This window comes from Galleria mellonella, unplaced genomic scaffold (genome assembly GCF_026898425.1).
Source record: "Galleria mellonella isolate WM207_F2 unplaced genomic scaffold, CSIRO_AGI_GalMel_v1 utg800, whole genome shotgun sequence".
Classification (NCBI taxonomy): Eukaryota; Metazoa; Arthropoda; class Insecta; order Lepidoptera; family Pyralidae; genus Galleria; species Galleria mellonella.
This window is the reverse complement of record NW_026442158.1, coordinates 195,534-214,063: the sequence shown is the minus strand read 5'-3', so window position 1 is coordinate 214,063 and position 18,530 is coordinate 195,534. Positions and strand designations below refer to the sequence as shown.

The following is an 18,530-nucleotide window of genomic DNA, read 5'->3' as shown; positions in this document are numbered from 1 at the left end:
CATTTTAGAATCAACTTCATTGAACATAAATTGTATGTTAATTCGGTTTAATAAAAAGAGTTTTTTTTTTTTTTTTTGTGCTATGTTAATTCGGTTTAATAAAAGCTGGTTAACTTATAATATGGATGATGGATAATATGTATAAAAACAGTATTTTTATAAGCCTGCTTAGTTTTGATTTGATTTAACACTATATAGGTCTTTCAAATACGGCAACAATGACGCCACGTGTGTTTTCATACGCGATTTTGTAGGGTAACCTATATTTTGCTCATACCACTTCAAACACAAGACATTCCTTAGAATCCGAAATTCAGCAATAGTTTTTGAACCATTTAAAATCGAAAGTATTAAATTAGGAATCGGTTTATATGATCTACACTATTTTTAAATCATTATACCCTTTTTTTTTTTTACCTAAATTCAAGACCGATGCCCATGCAAACAATTTTACATAAAGTAACTGTTCAATTAAATTTCAACCCAATTACAGTGTTTCCAATACAATAAAGCAGACGAATGAACACAATACTAATATAAAATCAGGAAAAATAATTACAAATTCAGATTCAGCTTATAGTCATGTAAAATTATACATCCTCTTGAGCTAAAACTATATAACTAAAATCCATATCCACCCATAAAATATATAGGTACCTAAGCATATAACAGAATATAGAGCTTAATATAGATTTCACTACATGCTAAAGTGGCGGCGTACAAGGCGCGGCTGCCTCTAAGAAATATTATTGTCCATCAAACGGGGGAGGATCGGCGACAGTGAGTGAAGACCGGCGGGGACTGGCGAGGGTGGACGAGGACCAGTGAAGGCAAGCGAGTGCAAGTGCGAGCGCGAATCAGTCCACGATGGATATTTGCGCATATCCAACCAGGCCCTTCTCGTCTAGAGGCTCTGCGGGATCGGCAGATTCCAACGGGAACGTGACCGAGCGCGTTGCAGGCGCGTCCGGAGGCGGGAACAGGTGCAGATCGACCAGCCGTTGTAGCTGCTGCGCGATAGCAACTGAGTCTCGAGCCTCCACCAGTCCTGCGCCCACCAGCTCTGTCGCAATACCGTCTGCGGAATCCTTACCCGCTGCGAATTCAAAACGAATATCGTTTAGTTCTTTTCTAGCATTCCTCATACGTAGTACTAGGTTGATTTGTGGCGCTTCCTCTGCGTCGAGAGAGCCAATGGTGAAGCCAGCGCGAGGCTCGCCTTCCTCGCTCTCACTTTCAGAAGAGTCCGCGCGCAGAAGCTGATTCATCGGTCGGTCGCGACTCGTCTCCCCGTCCTCCTCCTCATCATCCTCTTCACTCTCCCACACCCACTCGCCGGTCTCCATGCGATGAAGGCGACCGGAGGTCCCAGGTTGTCGTTTACTCGCTTTATGCACTCTAGTCTCCATACTTGGTCCTATCGTCACTAGTGTTTGAACTAAATATTTACGATCTTTCGCTTTCTTGAAAAATGAATGTTTCAGTAATTCTGGCGCTGATGGCCTCTTTGTAGGATCCTTCTGTAGGCACTCCGATATCATTTTTCTGAAGGTTTTGCCGTATGCTTTGTATTGATCTTTTTCCTCGGCGCCAGTGTCCAATGTTGGAGGATCATTCTGTAGTGTGAGCATTAACACTTTCATTGGAGGATACTTGTGGTAGGGTGCAGTGCCGGTCGCCATTTCGATGGCCGTTATCCCAAATGACCAGATGTCTGCCTTAAAATCGTATCCATGATTTTGCTCCATGACTTCTGGCGCCATCCAGCAAGGGGTACCTACGAATGTATGGCGTACTTTCTGCCTCGATAAATCCCTGCCCGTAGCAAGCCAGGCCGACACGCCAAAATCCGCAATTTGGACTATTCCGTCATCTCCTAGCAGTATGTTGCCAGCCTTGATATCTCTATGTATTTGGCCATTTTGATGAAAGTATTCAAGGCCTTTTAGTACTTCTTTAAGAACAGTAGCAATAGTCGCTTCATCGAAAACTCCATGTTTGCAATTAGAAATCCTCATTTTATGTTTAATTATATCTAATAAACTACCACCTTCTAAGAGTCGAAGCACGAGCCACAACTCTTCTTTTACGACGAAACTTGTGTAGTATGTTACGACGTTCTCATGATTGCAGCTGGACATGGCCTGTATTTCTTTGAGCAATTCGTCCATGGAAGTGTTCCACTTCTCCAAGTTGATGCGTTTGATGGCACATTTTTCACCGCGCGGCGCGCAGTAGGCCGCGTGAACGACGGCCGTCGCGCCCACGCCGATCACTTCCAACAACTCATAATCGTCCTGGCTATTGGGCCATGAATGACTCGAGCTGGCCATATTAAGTTTTTGTTACAGGTTTCTATGTGATGAACTATTTATAACAGCTAGGGGTATTATTTGTACTTCTAATAAGGCCAAACTGTAAGGCATGTATTGAAACTACCGGTCACACTTTGTTTGCTTCATTATAATAAAATTCGAGCAGTTTATCGCCCATATTTATATGATTATTTTGTTTATAATTTTTTAATATTAACATAGATTTTTTTTCTTCATACAGTTTTTCCAACCTATGGACTACAGTTGATTTTTCTCTTAGTTCTAACACTGTCTTATCCTTAAAGTTTATAGCGTCGTTATAATAATCTAGACTCGATGGGTAGAGGTCATCTCCTGAAACCATAAATTCATAGGTAAATATCTATGATAGATGTATGACAGTAAGGATGTAACTAACTGTAACCTATAAAAAAAAAAAAACAATTTTTTTTTTTTATAATCTAGAGAAAAGTAAAAGAAACAATGAAAATATTAAACAAGTTTATATTTTTACATAATTTCTCGATTCTTATGATGAGATTAGTTAATTTCATCATTAGAATCATTTAGTGTTTAATAAAAAAATGTTGTACCTGGATAAAGAAGTACTATGCCATCCTTTGCTCTGAGCACAATGGGATAAATCACATCAATGTTGTGTTTATTTCTCTTTTTTCCAAATTCGGTCAACTCATCAATATCAGCTATATGTGCAAGTCGTAGCAGCTCGTAGGCTTGTGGTGGATGTAACTCCAATTCTAACTGAATATTTTTCTTTAATATACCATTAGGACTCTCCCACTGAAATAAACATTTTTGTTAATTCTTTAGCTCTAAAAAGAAGTGGTTTGTAATGTACCTGTTCTTTTTTACTTTTCTGCATATATATAATATAAAATATAATTGATAGGTAGCATTCTTTCTTTCTTTTTGTACATGACATAGTCTTTTTGCAATCAATAAGTTATGGGGGGGCTGTGATGGTTTGCTATGATATTAAATTTTATGAAAAAGCTTTTTTGTGGCATATTTAGTTAATATTTTCTTAGAAAAGTTTTAAATGTCATTACAAAGTACGAGTATGATTAGGACTTCCATAGAATGGTTTTTAATTCAATGTTTCAATTAAAATTGAGTTTCTGAAAATATAAACAAAAATGAAAGATAATGTTAGATAGGTAACTATAAAAATACCTGAACTTTTGTAACTTCTTTGCTACTCTCGAGGTTATCAGGCTTGTTGTTCAATGTTGTGACAAAGAATACAGTGTCAAACCGTCGGTTGAAGTGACATGGAGTTAGCCAATGACTCCAGTAGTAAAGAGCCCATATATCAGGATAGCAATTGTACTCTTTACACAGGTTTAGAAGTCGTTCAGGGTTGTCACTTATCTATAAATAAATAAATTTATTAGTATGAACCTATTGAAGTAAGGTAAGTTTATGCATAGCCTAAAGCTGTGATGGGCAAAGTATGGTCCGCGGGCCAACTCCGGCCCGCGAAAGTATTTAATCTGAATCGAAGGTCCATCGACATGGATAGTATATGGCCCACTATAATTACGTTTTGATGGTTGAGAAGTAGATACTAATTAGTAGAATAGTAGATGCATAATCTATAGGTGAAGGTAAACTAACCGCATAGTTTGAAAATATGAATATATGGCAAATCAAAAACAATTTCATATGTCTCACATGCCTACCATGGCAGGGCCTTCGAATAAAAGTTATTAAGGTAAAAGGTAATATGTAACATTTGTGTGTAATGTTGTAATGTTTTTCTAATATTATTATTAAAAGTTTTAACAAAAAATGTATTTTTTTTATAATTCTGGCCCTCCTTTAGAATTTCTTAAACTTTGTGGTCCCCATTAAAAAAGTTTGCTCACTACTGGCCTAAAGAGACTAAGAGGTGTGCAAACAGTGAGGGAAAATGTGTGGATGGTGCAGTAGAACGTTGAAAAGCATGTCTGTCCAAATGCAGCCACCATTAAGCAATATTATCTCATCAGTAAATATGTCAGGTTCTGTTTGTACATATGTGAAAATTTTATATAAATATACACAGCTTGGGCTAATCCTTGTATAAATGCCATTACTGTGTATTGTAAGCCAGTGTTCAGCTTTGTAGCTTATCAACAAGGTTAAGCAACATCTGATTTTTACTTGTTTCTTATATTTCATAGACAGTCAAATATTACTTTTTATTTTAAACTAGCTTTTTGTTTGCTACTTTGTATGTGCAGATATTAGAAGTAGGAAGACCAATGAAATAAATTACTTTAAGTCAATGTATCAAGATGAAGCATATACCAGATTTTAAGTTAGACTTTCAGGAATATAACTGTGAATACCGCATCTAAGTTGGGTGCAGTAGTTTTGTGTGATGCCAGAAAAAATAAACAGAAAGACAAAATTTCTGAAAATTATTGTTTTGGTATCTATTTGGTCTTTTCTCCCCATAATTTTTTCTTAAATATTTTCCAGGTACAGACATGATCTGGTTATAATTTTACCTTATTATTTCTAAAAACAACAAACCTCTTAAAAAACCAATTTTAGCTATTGAACAGTTTTGTCTTTCTTTTGTGTTGAATTTTCAATTTGACAGAAAGTGAAAAAAACAATATAATAGTACAAGGTTTTAGTTTTTATGAATAAGGAAGTTATTATATTAGTAATTCTGATATTAATACATGCTTTTTTTGTTTATTCACAAGCATAACTGATGGGATAATATGATATAGTAATTATATATTGATTAAATAAATAAGTTTCACTTTTTCAATAGGCTACTTATACAGATGTAACAGAAAAGGCATACTCATGAAACAAGAATACAATTGAAATAAAAATGAATCTTAGTTTTAAGTTGATACACTTTATATTACATCTTTTTTTCTGAATTATCCACTTAAACTCACTTGATCTCAAATGAGATCCTCTCGCGCATCAAATGTGTCCCAATTTGCGCTATTCCGAGGGCCTCTCGCTACTTATAAATATTATGTTTATATTTTCATCTGGAGCGATACCTTCTCGTTTTTGTATTTCATTGGGCTTACATATATTTATTGTATGCTCGTTCAAATTTAGTGTGTGTTGTGTGTGTTGACCTCATTTAACAGAAAAACCCTCACATTAAGTGGTTAATAAATAAGCTATAAGAACACAGGTTGTACCTATAGCCAAGATTCAAAATAGCCTTTTAGTAATTAATGCATAGTAGAATTAAGAAAAATAATTTATTTATTAAAAATGAAAATGAGGAAAATGCGGTATGATCGATCTATCAACATGGAGCATAACATTGGCTTCTTCCATTCTTTTTTGCAGAACCACAGTACTTTTATAAATACTTAAAAAAACATAATTATTCAAAATGTCATAATACTCTGATTATAAATTTTTCAAATCAACATAAATAATAATAATATCAAGCTGTCAAAAGCGAATTAAAGAAATGAGTAAAGAAAGTTCCAACATTGCATTAAGTTCCATAAATAACCTAAACATCTATTAAGAAAGTTGTCTTGTGAATAAAAATTACATACATATACTAAATTGATAGTATTAGATTTTACATAAGCAAAGTCATACAATTTGTTTCTATAATCTGTTTTAATACTTGACATAAAAATTACCAGATTGTATGTCAAGTAAAAATTAACACATTAAAACATTTACACACTCACTTGTTTCTGCCAAAATTTAACATCAACATCTGGTATAATATCCGCATACAAGCTATTCCTGTTACTTTTATGATCTTTGCTGCATATCAACAGTCCCACTTCTTCAAAGGTCTCTCTTATTGCAGTGATTCTCAATGCTATGTGCCTGAGGGCAACACAGAATTTTATGAGTAAATAGTAGAAATGTCCTCATTTGAACCAAGATAAATATAGTTACACAGATAATGAATCAGTGTATGTAAACAGAATTGAATAAACATACAATGTGTTAACTTTTTTGGTACTTATATTTTTGTTGAAATATTGTTCATAACTAATACCTTAATATTGGATTGGGTTGAAATAAAGTTGTCGGTGTGCCTACACCGTGAAAGGTTGCAAAATCGTCGTCTGTGTATCCAAAAGACTTGAACAGCTTTAACCAGTGATCGCTGTCATCAGCAGGCTCGGCCACACCGCCCGGAAAAACCACACTGTTGGGGAAAGCTCCGGTGCTCGGTCGAGTCTGCAATAATACGTCGTAGTTAACAGAGGCTCGTACCAAGTCACCATATCGCTTGTTCAGCACTATTAGAGAAGAGGCGTTGCGCCAGCCGCGCTGAACGACAGATTTCATGATACACTGTCGATTCCGAGAGTCACTTCCACGTACAATTTTAAGCAAATATTGATAAAAAGGTCAGCACAGTTCTCTTATAAAACACAAACCTTTGTTTGCGCTAGATAACGACAGCGGAATAAAAATTAGTCTCAATAACATCTAAGTCAAACTACAAGAAGATATCAAGATAATACCTAAAATGCCAAAATACAAAAATAGCAAATTGACTTCCATTCCATTTACACTACACTATACTTTAACAAATGACATATTTCATTCATTCGCTGTCTAACCAATGATATTGAGTACATTGCTCAGATTGTAGATTGTGACAATGGTGGTAATTGGGTGAAAATACCTTTTTATTTGTTTTAGCCAATTAGAATTGAGTAGCAATTTAACCACGTTCCTTGTTCGTAATGGTGTCTTCAAATTTAATTTAAAATAATTATGTCATATATAATTATCTTATATTATTTTAAATTAAATAACAATGAAACAATATGGGGTAATGTTACTTATACAATGGATATAGCATGTGATGTGAGTTTCAATCAAGTAGATACTCTGTCTATGATTAAATCTTATTTATATATGTGTTATTTGACTTAGAATTTTAGAAAGAGAGAAGGAATAATATTATAAATATTTAAGATTAGCACCTAAGGCCGTAATGTATTTTGAAAGTTGCGATAATAAAAATTGCTCAATAATTACTGTTCGTGTTCGAGAGTATAAATTTCTTGATTACTTAGGCATACCGTAGTTTATGATAGATGACAATTTCATAACGATGTTTGCATTCGTTGATATGTTTTGTATTATTTAAAAGCAATCAGCAGTTATCGTTAGTGCTGCCTCTGATGAGTAATGAAGGAACTAAAATTATGAATTAGTTCTAGGTTTTGCTACTTGATCGCAAATGGCGCTGTTTAAAAGAGAGCTTAGAGAAAAGTGCATTTTACTCAAAATAGTGATACTACTCATATTTCATCTAAGTCGTGTTTATGAAGCAATTGTGCAATATAATACTTTTTTTTTGTATGAAAAGATTGATGAATGTGGAAGAAGCGAAAGAGGTTTGTTTAAATCGAAGCATTTGGCGTTCCATTGTTTCTGTCTACCCTAATGGGAGACAGGCGTTACAGATATGTATGTATGATAATTTATCCTAACAAAAGGCATATTTTTTGAGAAGGATTGTTATGTTTGTATGTTTATATGTTTGTTAATTATATTTTAACACATAAGGTATAACGCATGCGCGAAGAGCTACGGTATATAGTCAGTACTTAATAATCGTCAAACAGCTGAATAGATTTTTTAAATTATAGCTAAGATCGCTTGATCGAAAAACCTTTTAAACAAAAAAAAAAAAAAAAACAAATCGGTTCATTCATTTGGGAGCTACGGTGTCATATACACATATCTAAGATAAATATACATATGATATGATACGAAATCAAATCGAAATAATTTGCATCATTTTACGGGCGTGGTGTATCAGCGCGTGTAAATATTTTATTTCAGTGATTACTATTTCGCTCTTTAAATTGCATTTGATTCAATTTGAGTGTTTTTTTTGTATTAGGAAAATTAATTGTTTAAAATTACGAGTGAAATAATTGTCTTCTCATTTATGAAGAACCAATAGTAACTTATGACTAGGCCGTATAGGCCATGCTTTTTGCCTATTAAATTTGGATGAATTTTAAAACAATAACAGCATTAATTGGTTGAAAGTTTTGCTTTTCGATAATTTAATCTGATAGGATTTGAACCCACATCTATGTCATTCAGATTGCGTGAGCTTTCAGCTACATCACGACTTTTAAATGAAGTTCTACGCCTGTTATAAATATAATAAAATTGTGATTAAATGATGTTTGTACACCAAATACTAAAGGGGTTTTCACAGTTGGAGTCCTAGAGTACAAACATAAAATCTGATGTATCTTTAAACTGTATTTATTTAGAAGATAGTCATTTAGAAATGGACACTTATTTCTAAAATTCACACGTACAAAGTTAAGGGCAAAAGGTAGGTAGTTTAAAATATTTTCAAATATATTACGATTATTACGTTTATCCGTTTATACGATTTTTGTGGTCGGTTGAATTATAGATTAAGGGTAGTACTTGATAATGGTAAGTGGTACAGTAGCTCAGGTATATACAATTCCTTTTATTTCCTAGATGCATTCCGCGGCACCGTTTGCGTGAATCAATAATTAAATTTAGCACATAGGATGCTATATACCAAGTTAGGATATAACCTACTCGTGTAACAAATTTGATGCCAATTCGTTCAGTAGTTTTTGCGTGAAAGAGTAACAAACATCTATCTATCGTTACAAATATTCACATTTATTACATTAATAGGATTGTTACATTTGTGCCATAAAAACAACAAAATGTATTGCGGCAAACCACATTGATGAATGACGAGATGTTTTGTAAGCACTAGATTTATAATATTTTGATTTAAAACACAGATTATGTACCTACATTTAGCCAATCTTTGTACTTATCTACCTACTGTTTTTATTTAACAATGGAGCAATTATCAAGCAAATGGATGCAAACACCTAGGTTCTTTATGGAATGATAATGAAATGTTAACCCCGCCTGCGCTATCGGTATACGCTAACGGGGCACCAATGAGGGATGATAGGAGAAAATGAAAGCAAGTTAGCCCCTCATGAAGAATTCAACAAGAATTAATCACGATGGTTTCTAGGGAGAACCGCGTGGAGGTCGACTTGACAGGGTACATTGTTACCAATAGTGTTTCTAGTTTCCATTAGTCACAACTCCATTTTTACTAAAAATCTAGGTAGTTAAAGTACTTATCATTTTCAAAGTAATTTCTCATTTAAAGAAAAAAAATGCTAATTCTCCAAAAGAAGTATTCAGGTTCTAGCAGATTATTATTATTTCTTATTTATTTTACAGTCACAAATTAAGATTTTTATCAAATGTCTCAACAATAAAAAAAAAAAAAAGAAGAAAATAGACTGGTGTTTATTTTAGTTCATGTTCTTTTTAGGAAATTACCAATTGTTATTTGCTTTAGGACTCAGTGGCGGATTGAATCACTATTTCAGAGAATTGGGAGCCTTTGTAAACATTTTAACTCACATATACTTATGATATAAACCTTTATACTCCCACAAACTACTAACATATCGATTCTCAATCACAATACCGTGTAATCTATCAGTCAAGTATCTATAGTTTACCATTAACTCGAGCTCCCTTTACCATTATCTACCCTCCTTATTCTGTGCCTCCTATGTAAACACCTCTATACTCTATCTATAATATACTATACACAAGAAGCATCGTTATGGGCCACGTACCGAAACGATCAAAAGGGTACCTGAAAAGGTCATCAGCGTATCTTTATCGACGACACGCTTATGGAATCCTGATATGTCGCAATCGCCTGAAGACACCGGCTTAGATAATACATGTCGAGTCGAGTAGAGCGTACTTGGCGAGCAAGGCCTATACTTACAAGTAATTTCAGTGTGTTTAATTTGATCCTTATTCTGTTAGCGGTAGGGTTCACAATGTTTGAGTAAATTGTGGGTATTTTGATATGGGCCGTGCGCGCAACAAGTGCGGCGCAGGTGGAGGGGCGCGGTGCGCGGGGGCTGCTCATTGATCAGCCGGCGCCTGTTGCTCGGACTGAAGACACCCCCCACCCTCCAATGACCTGTTCTGTGCTGGTAGGCCCGACCAGTGTAAGCAAACTGATTTAATGCCCACATACGCGGGAACTAATGACATATCAACGATAAACCGTAATTGCAGTCCATTATTATTTCCATAACATCATGTCATTTTGGAAATAATATACTGTGGGGGAACAATAGTAGGTATTTCATTTACGTTCACAGGTGTGTGCGTGAAACGGTTGATGCAGAATTTCTTGAGCGTTATGCGAACCTTTATTATATTTATAGGTTATGTTTACGTAGAGGCGAAGTTTGTTTCCAACTTTTTCTATTCGTCGCTTGTTTTGCTTGTAATACAAATGTGAGCTTAGAGTTTGTGAAGCTGATTATGTATTCCAATTTCGAATTTAGAAAGTACCTACACTTTAAACTTCACAGAACGTAATAATAAAGACAAAACCAAGAACAAGATCATAATCTTAGTTGAACATTTTGTTGTAAGTACTTTCAAAGGGAGTTACTTCTAACTTATATGTATATATGATTCATATCAATAGTTGCAAAGTTACGGTGGCTGGAACCTTTAGTGCCTTACATAATTTATATGGGTCTGAGTGAATCACATTGATATTTGGACATTTTGTTGACTCGTATCTCTAACTGAAAGGAACGCTCAATATAAATAGTTATATTTAATTTTTTAATTTCATTAAATATTTCAAAGTTTAATTATTATATCGGAGATTTTATTTTTTATTAAATAATTTGTACAACACCAATTTCATTCTTAATTCATATTGTTTTTTATTTTAATTACTTTTATCTCGTGTTATTTGTTAGCTTTCTTCTTATACATATGAGTTAGAAGTTTTTTTTTTATATGAGTCACATTCGTTCCACTTAATTAGATACCTACGTCGAGGTAAATGGGGTAATCATTTAGAGTCGAAACGTTCAAGCGCTGCATAAAGAAAGCACAATTTTACCGTAAGCACGTCACGTAAGAACAAAAAGCCGGAAGCGATGAATTTAAAATGCGCAACTTCACTTTGCGACGTGGAATTAGCTGTAGGCATTATACCTAACTTTAGATAGATTATAATAATCAATGCTGTTTGAAATTCAGTAGCCAAAGATAATAAAGCGAACCCTTATTGCGGATTTTGCTGTAAGGACTTTCAATTCGATGTCATTTACGTAGATTTTAATATAATATTTATCATTTAGGTAATTTTGGCTATTTTTTAGCTACATAAGGGAACTTAATGGTATAGGACAGCAGCGTCAATTAAAAAAACATCTCTAAAACCCTAATTGCGGTTACCAATTCGCCTTCCAAGTTTAGCAACTACTGGCTTTGTCAAATACCTTTTATGGGTAAGGCTTATGTTCAGCAGTGGACAGTTAATGGCTGATGATGATGATGATGATGATGATGATGATTTAGGTACTTGAAATAAATTTTCATTCATTCATTCATTCATTTCATTCATTCATACTTAATAAACTTATTATTTAATCATGTAATTGTTATATATGTTGTTAAAGCTGTCTGTTTGCCTTAAATAAATAAAAATTAAATGTGTCCACTTTGGCCGATGAACTCTGGTCATAGGCGAATTTAAGGAGAGCCGGGGGGTCGTGTCGTGAACATCTCTCTTCTAAAATACGAGTATAAAACAGCCGGGCTAGCCAAAATGGCTTGGGAGGGGAGAAAAGTTTAAAAAGTTGTTTTACACAAATTATAAAATTCTATAATCCACCGTGTAGTGCTTTTAGGGTACCACCATTTTTTTTCACTCACTATACATATGTTAGTAAGTTTCTTTATACTACAATAACTTCTAAATGTCTGAACAGATATGGGTGTATGGGATTTCGTTATTATATTTATATCATTCCGAGTAACGCTGGCTATATTATTTTTGTAATAATTGTTCGTTTTTGGCAGGATAATCGTGTTTTTAAATTTGTTTAGTAAAATATATCATCATATCAGCCCTTAACTGTTAAATATATAGGCCTCCTTCTTCGGGGTTTTTGCCAGTAGTTGCCACGCTTGGTAGGCATATTGGCAACTGCAGTTAGGTTTTCGTGATGTTTAAAGAAAGACGCTGTTGCCCAGCCCTCGACCATTCAATTACCGTATTATGATTCGTAGAAATTAGTTTTTGTCCCCAATGCGTGTGTTAAATCGTGCTAGTCAAAAATTCACAATAGATAAGTCGTAATGTTCCTTAAAAAATACACCGATACGGATGAACACGGATGTAAACGTTATCGACTGGTTGATAAATAACATCGGGGTTTTTTAAGGTGATAATGGAATGGTAACCCCACTTGCGCTAAGGGTATATTCTAACGGGGCTTCAGTGAGGGAAGATACGTGAGGATAAAAAGGCAAGTCAGTTAGCGTATCGTGATGAATACACCTGCATGATGGTTTCCAGAGGTACCATGTGGAGATCAACTTGACAGGGATATTGCTAGTAATAGGCCTGGTAGTCCGCATTACTAACAATCGCTTTCCCTCAAAATAAAATATGTTAGATATGAGAACGATATCGTGTAACGTTCATATAAAAAAAAAAAAAAACAACAAACAGGCGAACTAAGAAGCCTGTCCTTTTTGAAATAGCTTAAAAGTTAATAAGATTTTTTAAAAATGTTTTGTTTTGCACAACAATAAGTATAAATTCTGAAGTAAATAACTATTTATTTTGCTATTGTACATTAAAGACGACGAGATGGAAAAGGCTGCCTATAATTTCCCACTTGAGTGAACTTGAATATACATATGTATTTATCTATCTAGACGTCTTAATGTCTATCAGAGATGAAGAGTAATTTTCGTGGAAATGACGTAGCTATTCAAATGTAGAGTACAAGGAAAACAACAATAAATTATCTCGCTTTTTTTATTATATTACGGAATATTATATCAATATATATATATATATATATATATATATATATATATATTTATATATATATTCCCCATCAATATTCATTCAATATGCCGTGTAGTCCCGGCATGGAATGAGTCACCCCTTCCTTTCCCGTGAGTGTTGTAAGAGGTGACCAAGGAAACTTTGAAAACGGTCGTAGTATAGACGCATCTCTGGCAGCAGCGTCCCTTTTAAAACTAAAGCCCAACTGGGGTTGCCAACTCGACTGCCAAACGTGGCAACTACTGGCAAAATACCTCATATGAAAAATAAATTGACGTTGCAAATATAGTAAAAATTCATGTATTTGTTACAAGTTTAATTTCAATTCTTTTAATTTTTCAAAGTTTAATTAAATTAAATATGTGTTCCCACCAATTCTTGTGCGAAATATTTTTAATTGATTGCATGACATTGCATTTAAAGAGATAAATGTTTAAAGTAGAATTACATAACAAAATGTGCAACTTTGTGATTCTTTTTTCTAATATATGTTATATCCAAGTAGAGTCCATTTCATTATCACCATCAGATCAGCCATTATCTGGCTGCTGCTGAATATAGGCCTTCCCATAGTCTGTCATAAGGAAGCCCAGCTCATTTAATTCCAACTAATTTGCTTAAAACTAATTCCACTTCGAAGAGTAAATATATTTAGAACTTGTTCATGCTCCCGCCAAATAAGTTTCTAGCTTATATTATGTAGCTACTTGTCTATTTCGCTCCAACATATAGGTTTTCATGTTTTCTTCGTGATTGAAACAGACTATATAATATTTTCTTTTATAGATTATACCTTTACACATCTTTCATACATTACATACCTTTGTGAGTTTATTTTCTTGCGGCTTTTTATGGTTTTACATTCGTCATAATCTTGTATGTGACGCTGTTTTACGACATTCCATAAAATTCAACACGATGGCTGTCGGAAGACACCTACGTAATCAAAAAGTGCAGTGCAGAATGTACGAATAATTTATAAGTTCACAATACAGCAGATAACAAAGGTGTTGGAATTTTAATATTTTACAATATTAAACATATGTCCAGACAATTAATTTGAATATTGGTTATTGATTGAAATTAAATACAAAAAACTAGAGCCTAATAAAAAAAATTACAGAGCATATGTAGGCACGCCCTTTTAGATGTCATAAAAGTCACCCCCTATGGGGTGGTGCCAAGAACACTGGTTGTATGTTGCATAGATTCTTTGTGCGTGGATGAGACCAGCTCACAGCTGATCTGATCTCTGCTGCCTTTTCTAGATTACCTCACTACTGCAATAATATCGTCATAGTCGTAGAATACTGACGGATCTTTATATGTAATCTTCGTCAGATCCGTCAGTATTCTACGACTATGACGATATAATAAAATCGAATTCCAATAACCTATTTTAATAGTTTAATCGCCAATCACAGGTGATATTACTTCATTATTTTAATTTTCTTTATTGGTCCATATTAAGAGGGTATATTACTGTTTAATTCATTAACTAAATACTGACACTGAGGTGGGAAACAAGCATATGGCTCACCTGATGGTAAGCGGTTACCGTAGTCTATAAACGCACCAGGGGTATTACGCTCGCGTCGCCGACCCTGAAGAAACCTCTTTACCCTTTTTTGAAGAATCACATGCATTGAACAGTGAATGTAAAATTATTATTATAATTTCTAATTTGGTTAATTTGCTGTGTCATACATGATTCTTATTTAAGTGTTTATCCATCTACTAAAATTTTAAATCAATCATTTATAGGTACAACTTCATAGATCCTTTCTACAAATTATTTAACCTGCTCTTAAAATGTCGTGTCTCACTAGGCACAGTACAGTTATTAATTCAGTACTCATTTATTTATCTACAACAACAAAAGCCTAATAATACGCGGTACTCCTCGGATAACAGCCAGAGAGCATCTAAAATAAATTGAATAAATACTCGGATAACCGCAACGATATTGGGTTTCAACTTTGTAAAGTTATCGCGCCATAAAGTAATTACTGTTTCGCCTCGCCCAACTCTATGCTGTCGGTTGTTTTGTAAAACCCTATTCCGCGATTTGAAACATATTACAGCGATTTTATTATATTAACAACAAGGGTATAGCTATTTATTTACATTTATTACTTTATAAAGGGTATAAAATATATTTATAACGAACTGGTATGGAGACAGATGGGCGTACAATATGTTTCAATAAAACATAAAGGAATCTGCTGATATTTTAATAATATTGTAATAACTATTGGTATAACTTACGTATAAGTTGATCGAGAAAGCTCAACTAGTTTCGAGATCATTGGGCATCCTTAGAATCTGCTGATGTCCAATAGTGATACAAATAAAAATCGATTAATAAATTACGGATTTTCGAGAGAAGCTACAGCGGGCTATGGAGTGCAATAGAAAGCTACAGAGAACAAGAGAAAGCAAGTATCGACACTTGTTAGCATTGAAACAGTTTTTAAATATTTTGCTGTTATATTGTAAAATTTTATACCTTGTAATATTTATTACAATGTAAATAATAATGTAATTATTAAAAAATATAATATAGTTCTATAAGCGATGGTTATCGCTTTCTAGTAGGTGAGCCGTGAGCTTGTTTGTCATTCTAAGTTCCATAAAAAAATAGTGTAATAAACTGTAAAAATAACTCTAGAATTTTCCCTGATATTTTATATGTAGCATAATTTCTTAGTCTTACACTGTATTTACAAGTACTTTTAGCCAGTATAAGTAAATAAATTATATAATTTATCAAACTAAATTGAGATTCATCCATTTTTATATTTCACTCTGTGAATAGGTAGGTATGTTTTTTAGATAGATATATTTCATTCGATAAATTCATTTTAAGAGGAATGACCTCTTTAACCTAACATTTCACTGTTATTAGATTAAATTGTTGATGTTTGTCTGCGAGTCCATTTTGGAGTATAAAATGGAGAGCTTTTATTACACGTTAAAAGGAAAATCTTGTGTGCATCCCGAGTTCGTCACATTGTAAGCTCAAATTCAATAGGTACCTAAACTGCACGGTTGAATATACGAGTTTGACTGAAAAGAAGAAAACTTTAGATTATGTAGGAATACACATAGATAATAATTCTTAATTATTTTTTCCCAAAAGATTGCAGTAGTATAAATTACCTAAATTTATTATAAACATAAACAATTACAATAAATGATCACAGTGAGAAAACAACGGGCGGCCTTATTGTTAAAAGCGATCTCTTCCAGGCAACCTTTGGATGGAGAAGAGTAATTTTAAATAGAATAGGTTAGTGTATTATAACTTCGGACAGAAAAGTATTGTAAGGTTTATCTGTAACCTTGGAAATTCGATGTTTACATCAGTACTATTTTAGAATGTCTATTTGTCTGTTACGGAAAAAATGGATATATGGGTGTCTGTTTGTTATAAAAAAAAAGTAATAGGACTCAAATTAATAATTTTTTTATAGACTGTCTATTGTCTGTTTATCTTTTCATTCTTGTTTGTCCCTAATGAGAGTTTTTTTTATTAATAATAAATATATTAAAAATAAAAGAAAAAATAAGTATGAATGTATGTAGGCTATTTGTAACAACAAGTCAATCATTTTAGAATTGATTTACTATGTCAACACGAGAAAATGAATTTTTTATTTATTTTATTTATTTATTCTTTATTGTACACAGAAAAAAATTACAACATATAATTTATATATAAAATAAAGATATACAACAGGCGAGCTTAACTCTGTAAGAGTTCTCTTCCAGCAAACCCTGAGTGGAAAGGAGCATTAATTATTATTAGAATGTACGAATTTGAATGAAATTTTATAATTAAATAGGTAGGTTACCTCATAATTTGTATTTTTTTTTATTATAATCCATCAAACGAACTCCTAAATGTACTTAACGTAGTTGGATATGTTATAAAGAACTCTGTTAATTGAATGATCATGTTTATGGTAAGCAAGTAGGCAGGTAAGATCCCTTAAGTCCCTAAGGGTGTAAACATCCACTAAGAAAGGGCTTTTCAGAAGTCACAAGGGACGAGGAAAACGGTTTTCGCACAGCCAATGTCGGGGAAATAAGCTAGTATATTAATAAAATTGATGTCGGTGGGCTGAATTGGTTCCGGCGTATTAGCGGAGAAGCATCTGTCCTGAGGGTCTGAGCTGTCGAATTTTGGCATTAATTAATATCCTAATCATAGACGTTGATTTAAATAGATGTCGTATAATACATGCTCGTTTACGGGTTATTTTTTGGTCCCAAACGAACTCAAAATTACTTGAATTAATGGGTTAATTTTAATACAGAGCTCCTGAGTTTCTATAACATTGATTGAAAATATGGAAATAGAAGTCTAATACGAGTACTACTGTGGTATACTATACTTTAGTAAAAAATGGATATAAATTACAAATATTGGTTGTAAGGCTGTCTGTGAAAGATTGTCCTAGCGATAAGACTGCCTTTTGTACCTTTATGTGAATATTTTAATGGTAATGATTAATTAATGAACTCACTGTGTTTTTATCGTTTTGACAATTATTTTAATTACAACAATAATGACAAATAATAACGACATTGATTTTCTATTACATATGTGTGTATATAGATTTCGAATTACGAATAGTATAATATTTGGTCATGATATAGTTTACAATTTGAAATTATTGACATTTATAATTAAACAAATTGTAACTCTAATAATGTGTCTTATGATTATGTATTGTCATTTGCTTCTATCATAAACTGGCTACACAAACTAACTGGTGTTTTCCAGTGGGTCATTGACAGTTTGTTTCTCTTTAAGGTATACACCTGTAAAATATGTTAAAATAAATAAATAAATCAATGAAAATGGTTCATCTACAGTAAAACTTCCAAAATGTCAGCTGTCACTAGCTCTATGTTACGACGCAAAGAATATAGTTTCTATACCTAAGTAGATTGAGTTTACTTGCGTCATCTATCTCAATTTATATCTGTGATCTTAGTTATTTGATAACAAGTCAGCTCAGTGTCAAGTGGGTGTAACTTCATTATAGACATTTCGTTACTGTAGAGGTGGCTAAATAGCTTGAATTTATTATTATTGTAAACTTGAAGTAGGCACTTTGGATTAGTCAGGCTGTGCTGAAATAAGCGTTTTTCTTTGTTGTTACTTCATTTATCATCTTTTGATTTATCAAGAACGAAATTCACTTTAATTTTTAATAGGATAATACGCATACTTGCTTTTTTTTCTATCTCACATTTATAAATTAAATTTGTTT

The 18,530-nt window shown here is 33.3% G+C and overlaps 2 protein-coding genes across 2 annotated transcripts; both read right to left on the bottom strand.

Moving 5' to 3' along the window:
- Positions 1–138: 138 nt before the first annotated feature.
- Positions 139–2,333, bottom strand: LOC113518132 (STE20/SPS1-related proline-alanine-rich protein kinase). Its single transcript, XM_026902909.3, has one exon. It carries the CDS (start codon positions 2,331–2,333, stop codon positions 858–860), a length of 1,476 nt encoding a protein of 491 aa, XP_026758710.2. The 3' UTR covers positions 139–857.
- A 109-nt stretch (positions 2,334–2,442) lies between these two features.
- On the bottom strand, positions 2,443–6,689 carry LOC113518493 (acyl-coenzyme A diphosphatase NUDT19-like). The gene is made up of 5 exons (XM_026903453.3): positions 6,331–6,689; positions 6,011–6,155; positions 3,510–3,707; positions 2,909–3,116; positions 2,443–2,669 (listed from the first exon to the last, which is right to left on the bottom strand). The coding sequence occupies exons 1-5, from the start codon at positions 6,624–6,626 to the stop codon at positions 2,443–2,445; spliced, it is 1,074 nt and encodes a 357-aa protein (XP_026759254.2). The 5' UTR covers positions 6,627–6,689.
- Positions 6,690–18,530: the final 11,841 nt, after the last annotated feature.

Excerpts from the sequence above, each read along its gene's own strand:
- LOC113518132 (XM_026902909.3), bottom strand. The coding sequence starts at position 2,333 with ATGGCCAGCTCGAGTCATTCATGGCCCAATAGCCAGGACGATTATGAG.
- LOC113518493 (XM_026903453.3), bottom strand. The coding sequence starts at position 6,626 with ATGAAATCTGTCGTTCAGCGCGGCTGGCGCAACGCCTCTTCTCTAATA. Across the intron at positions 6,156-6,330 it reads CAACCCAATCCAATATTAAG|GCACATAGCATTGAGAATCA; the intron begins GTATTAGTTATG and ends TGTTGCCCTCAG. Across the intron at positions 3,708-6,010 it reads TTAAATTTTGGCAGAAACAA|ATAAGTGACAACCCTGAACG; the intron begins GTGAGTGTGTAA and ends ATTTATTTATAG.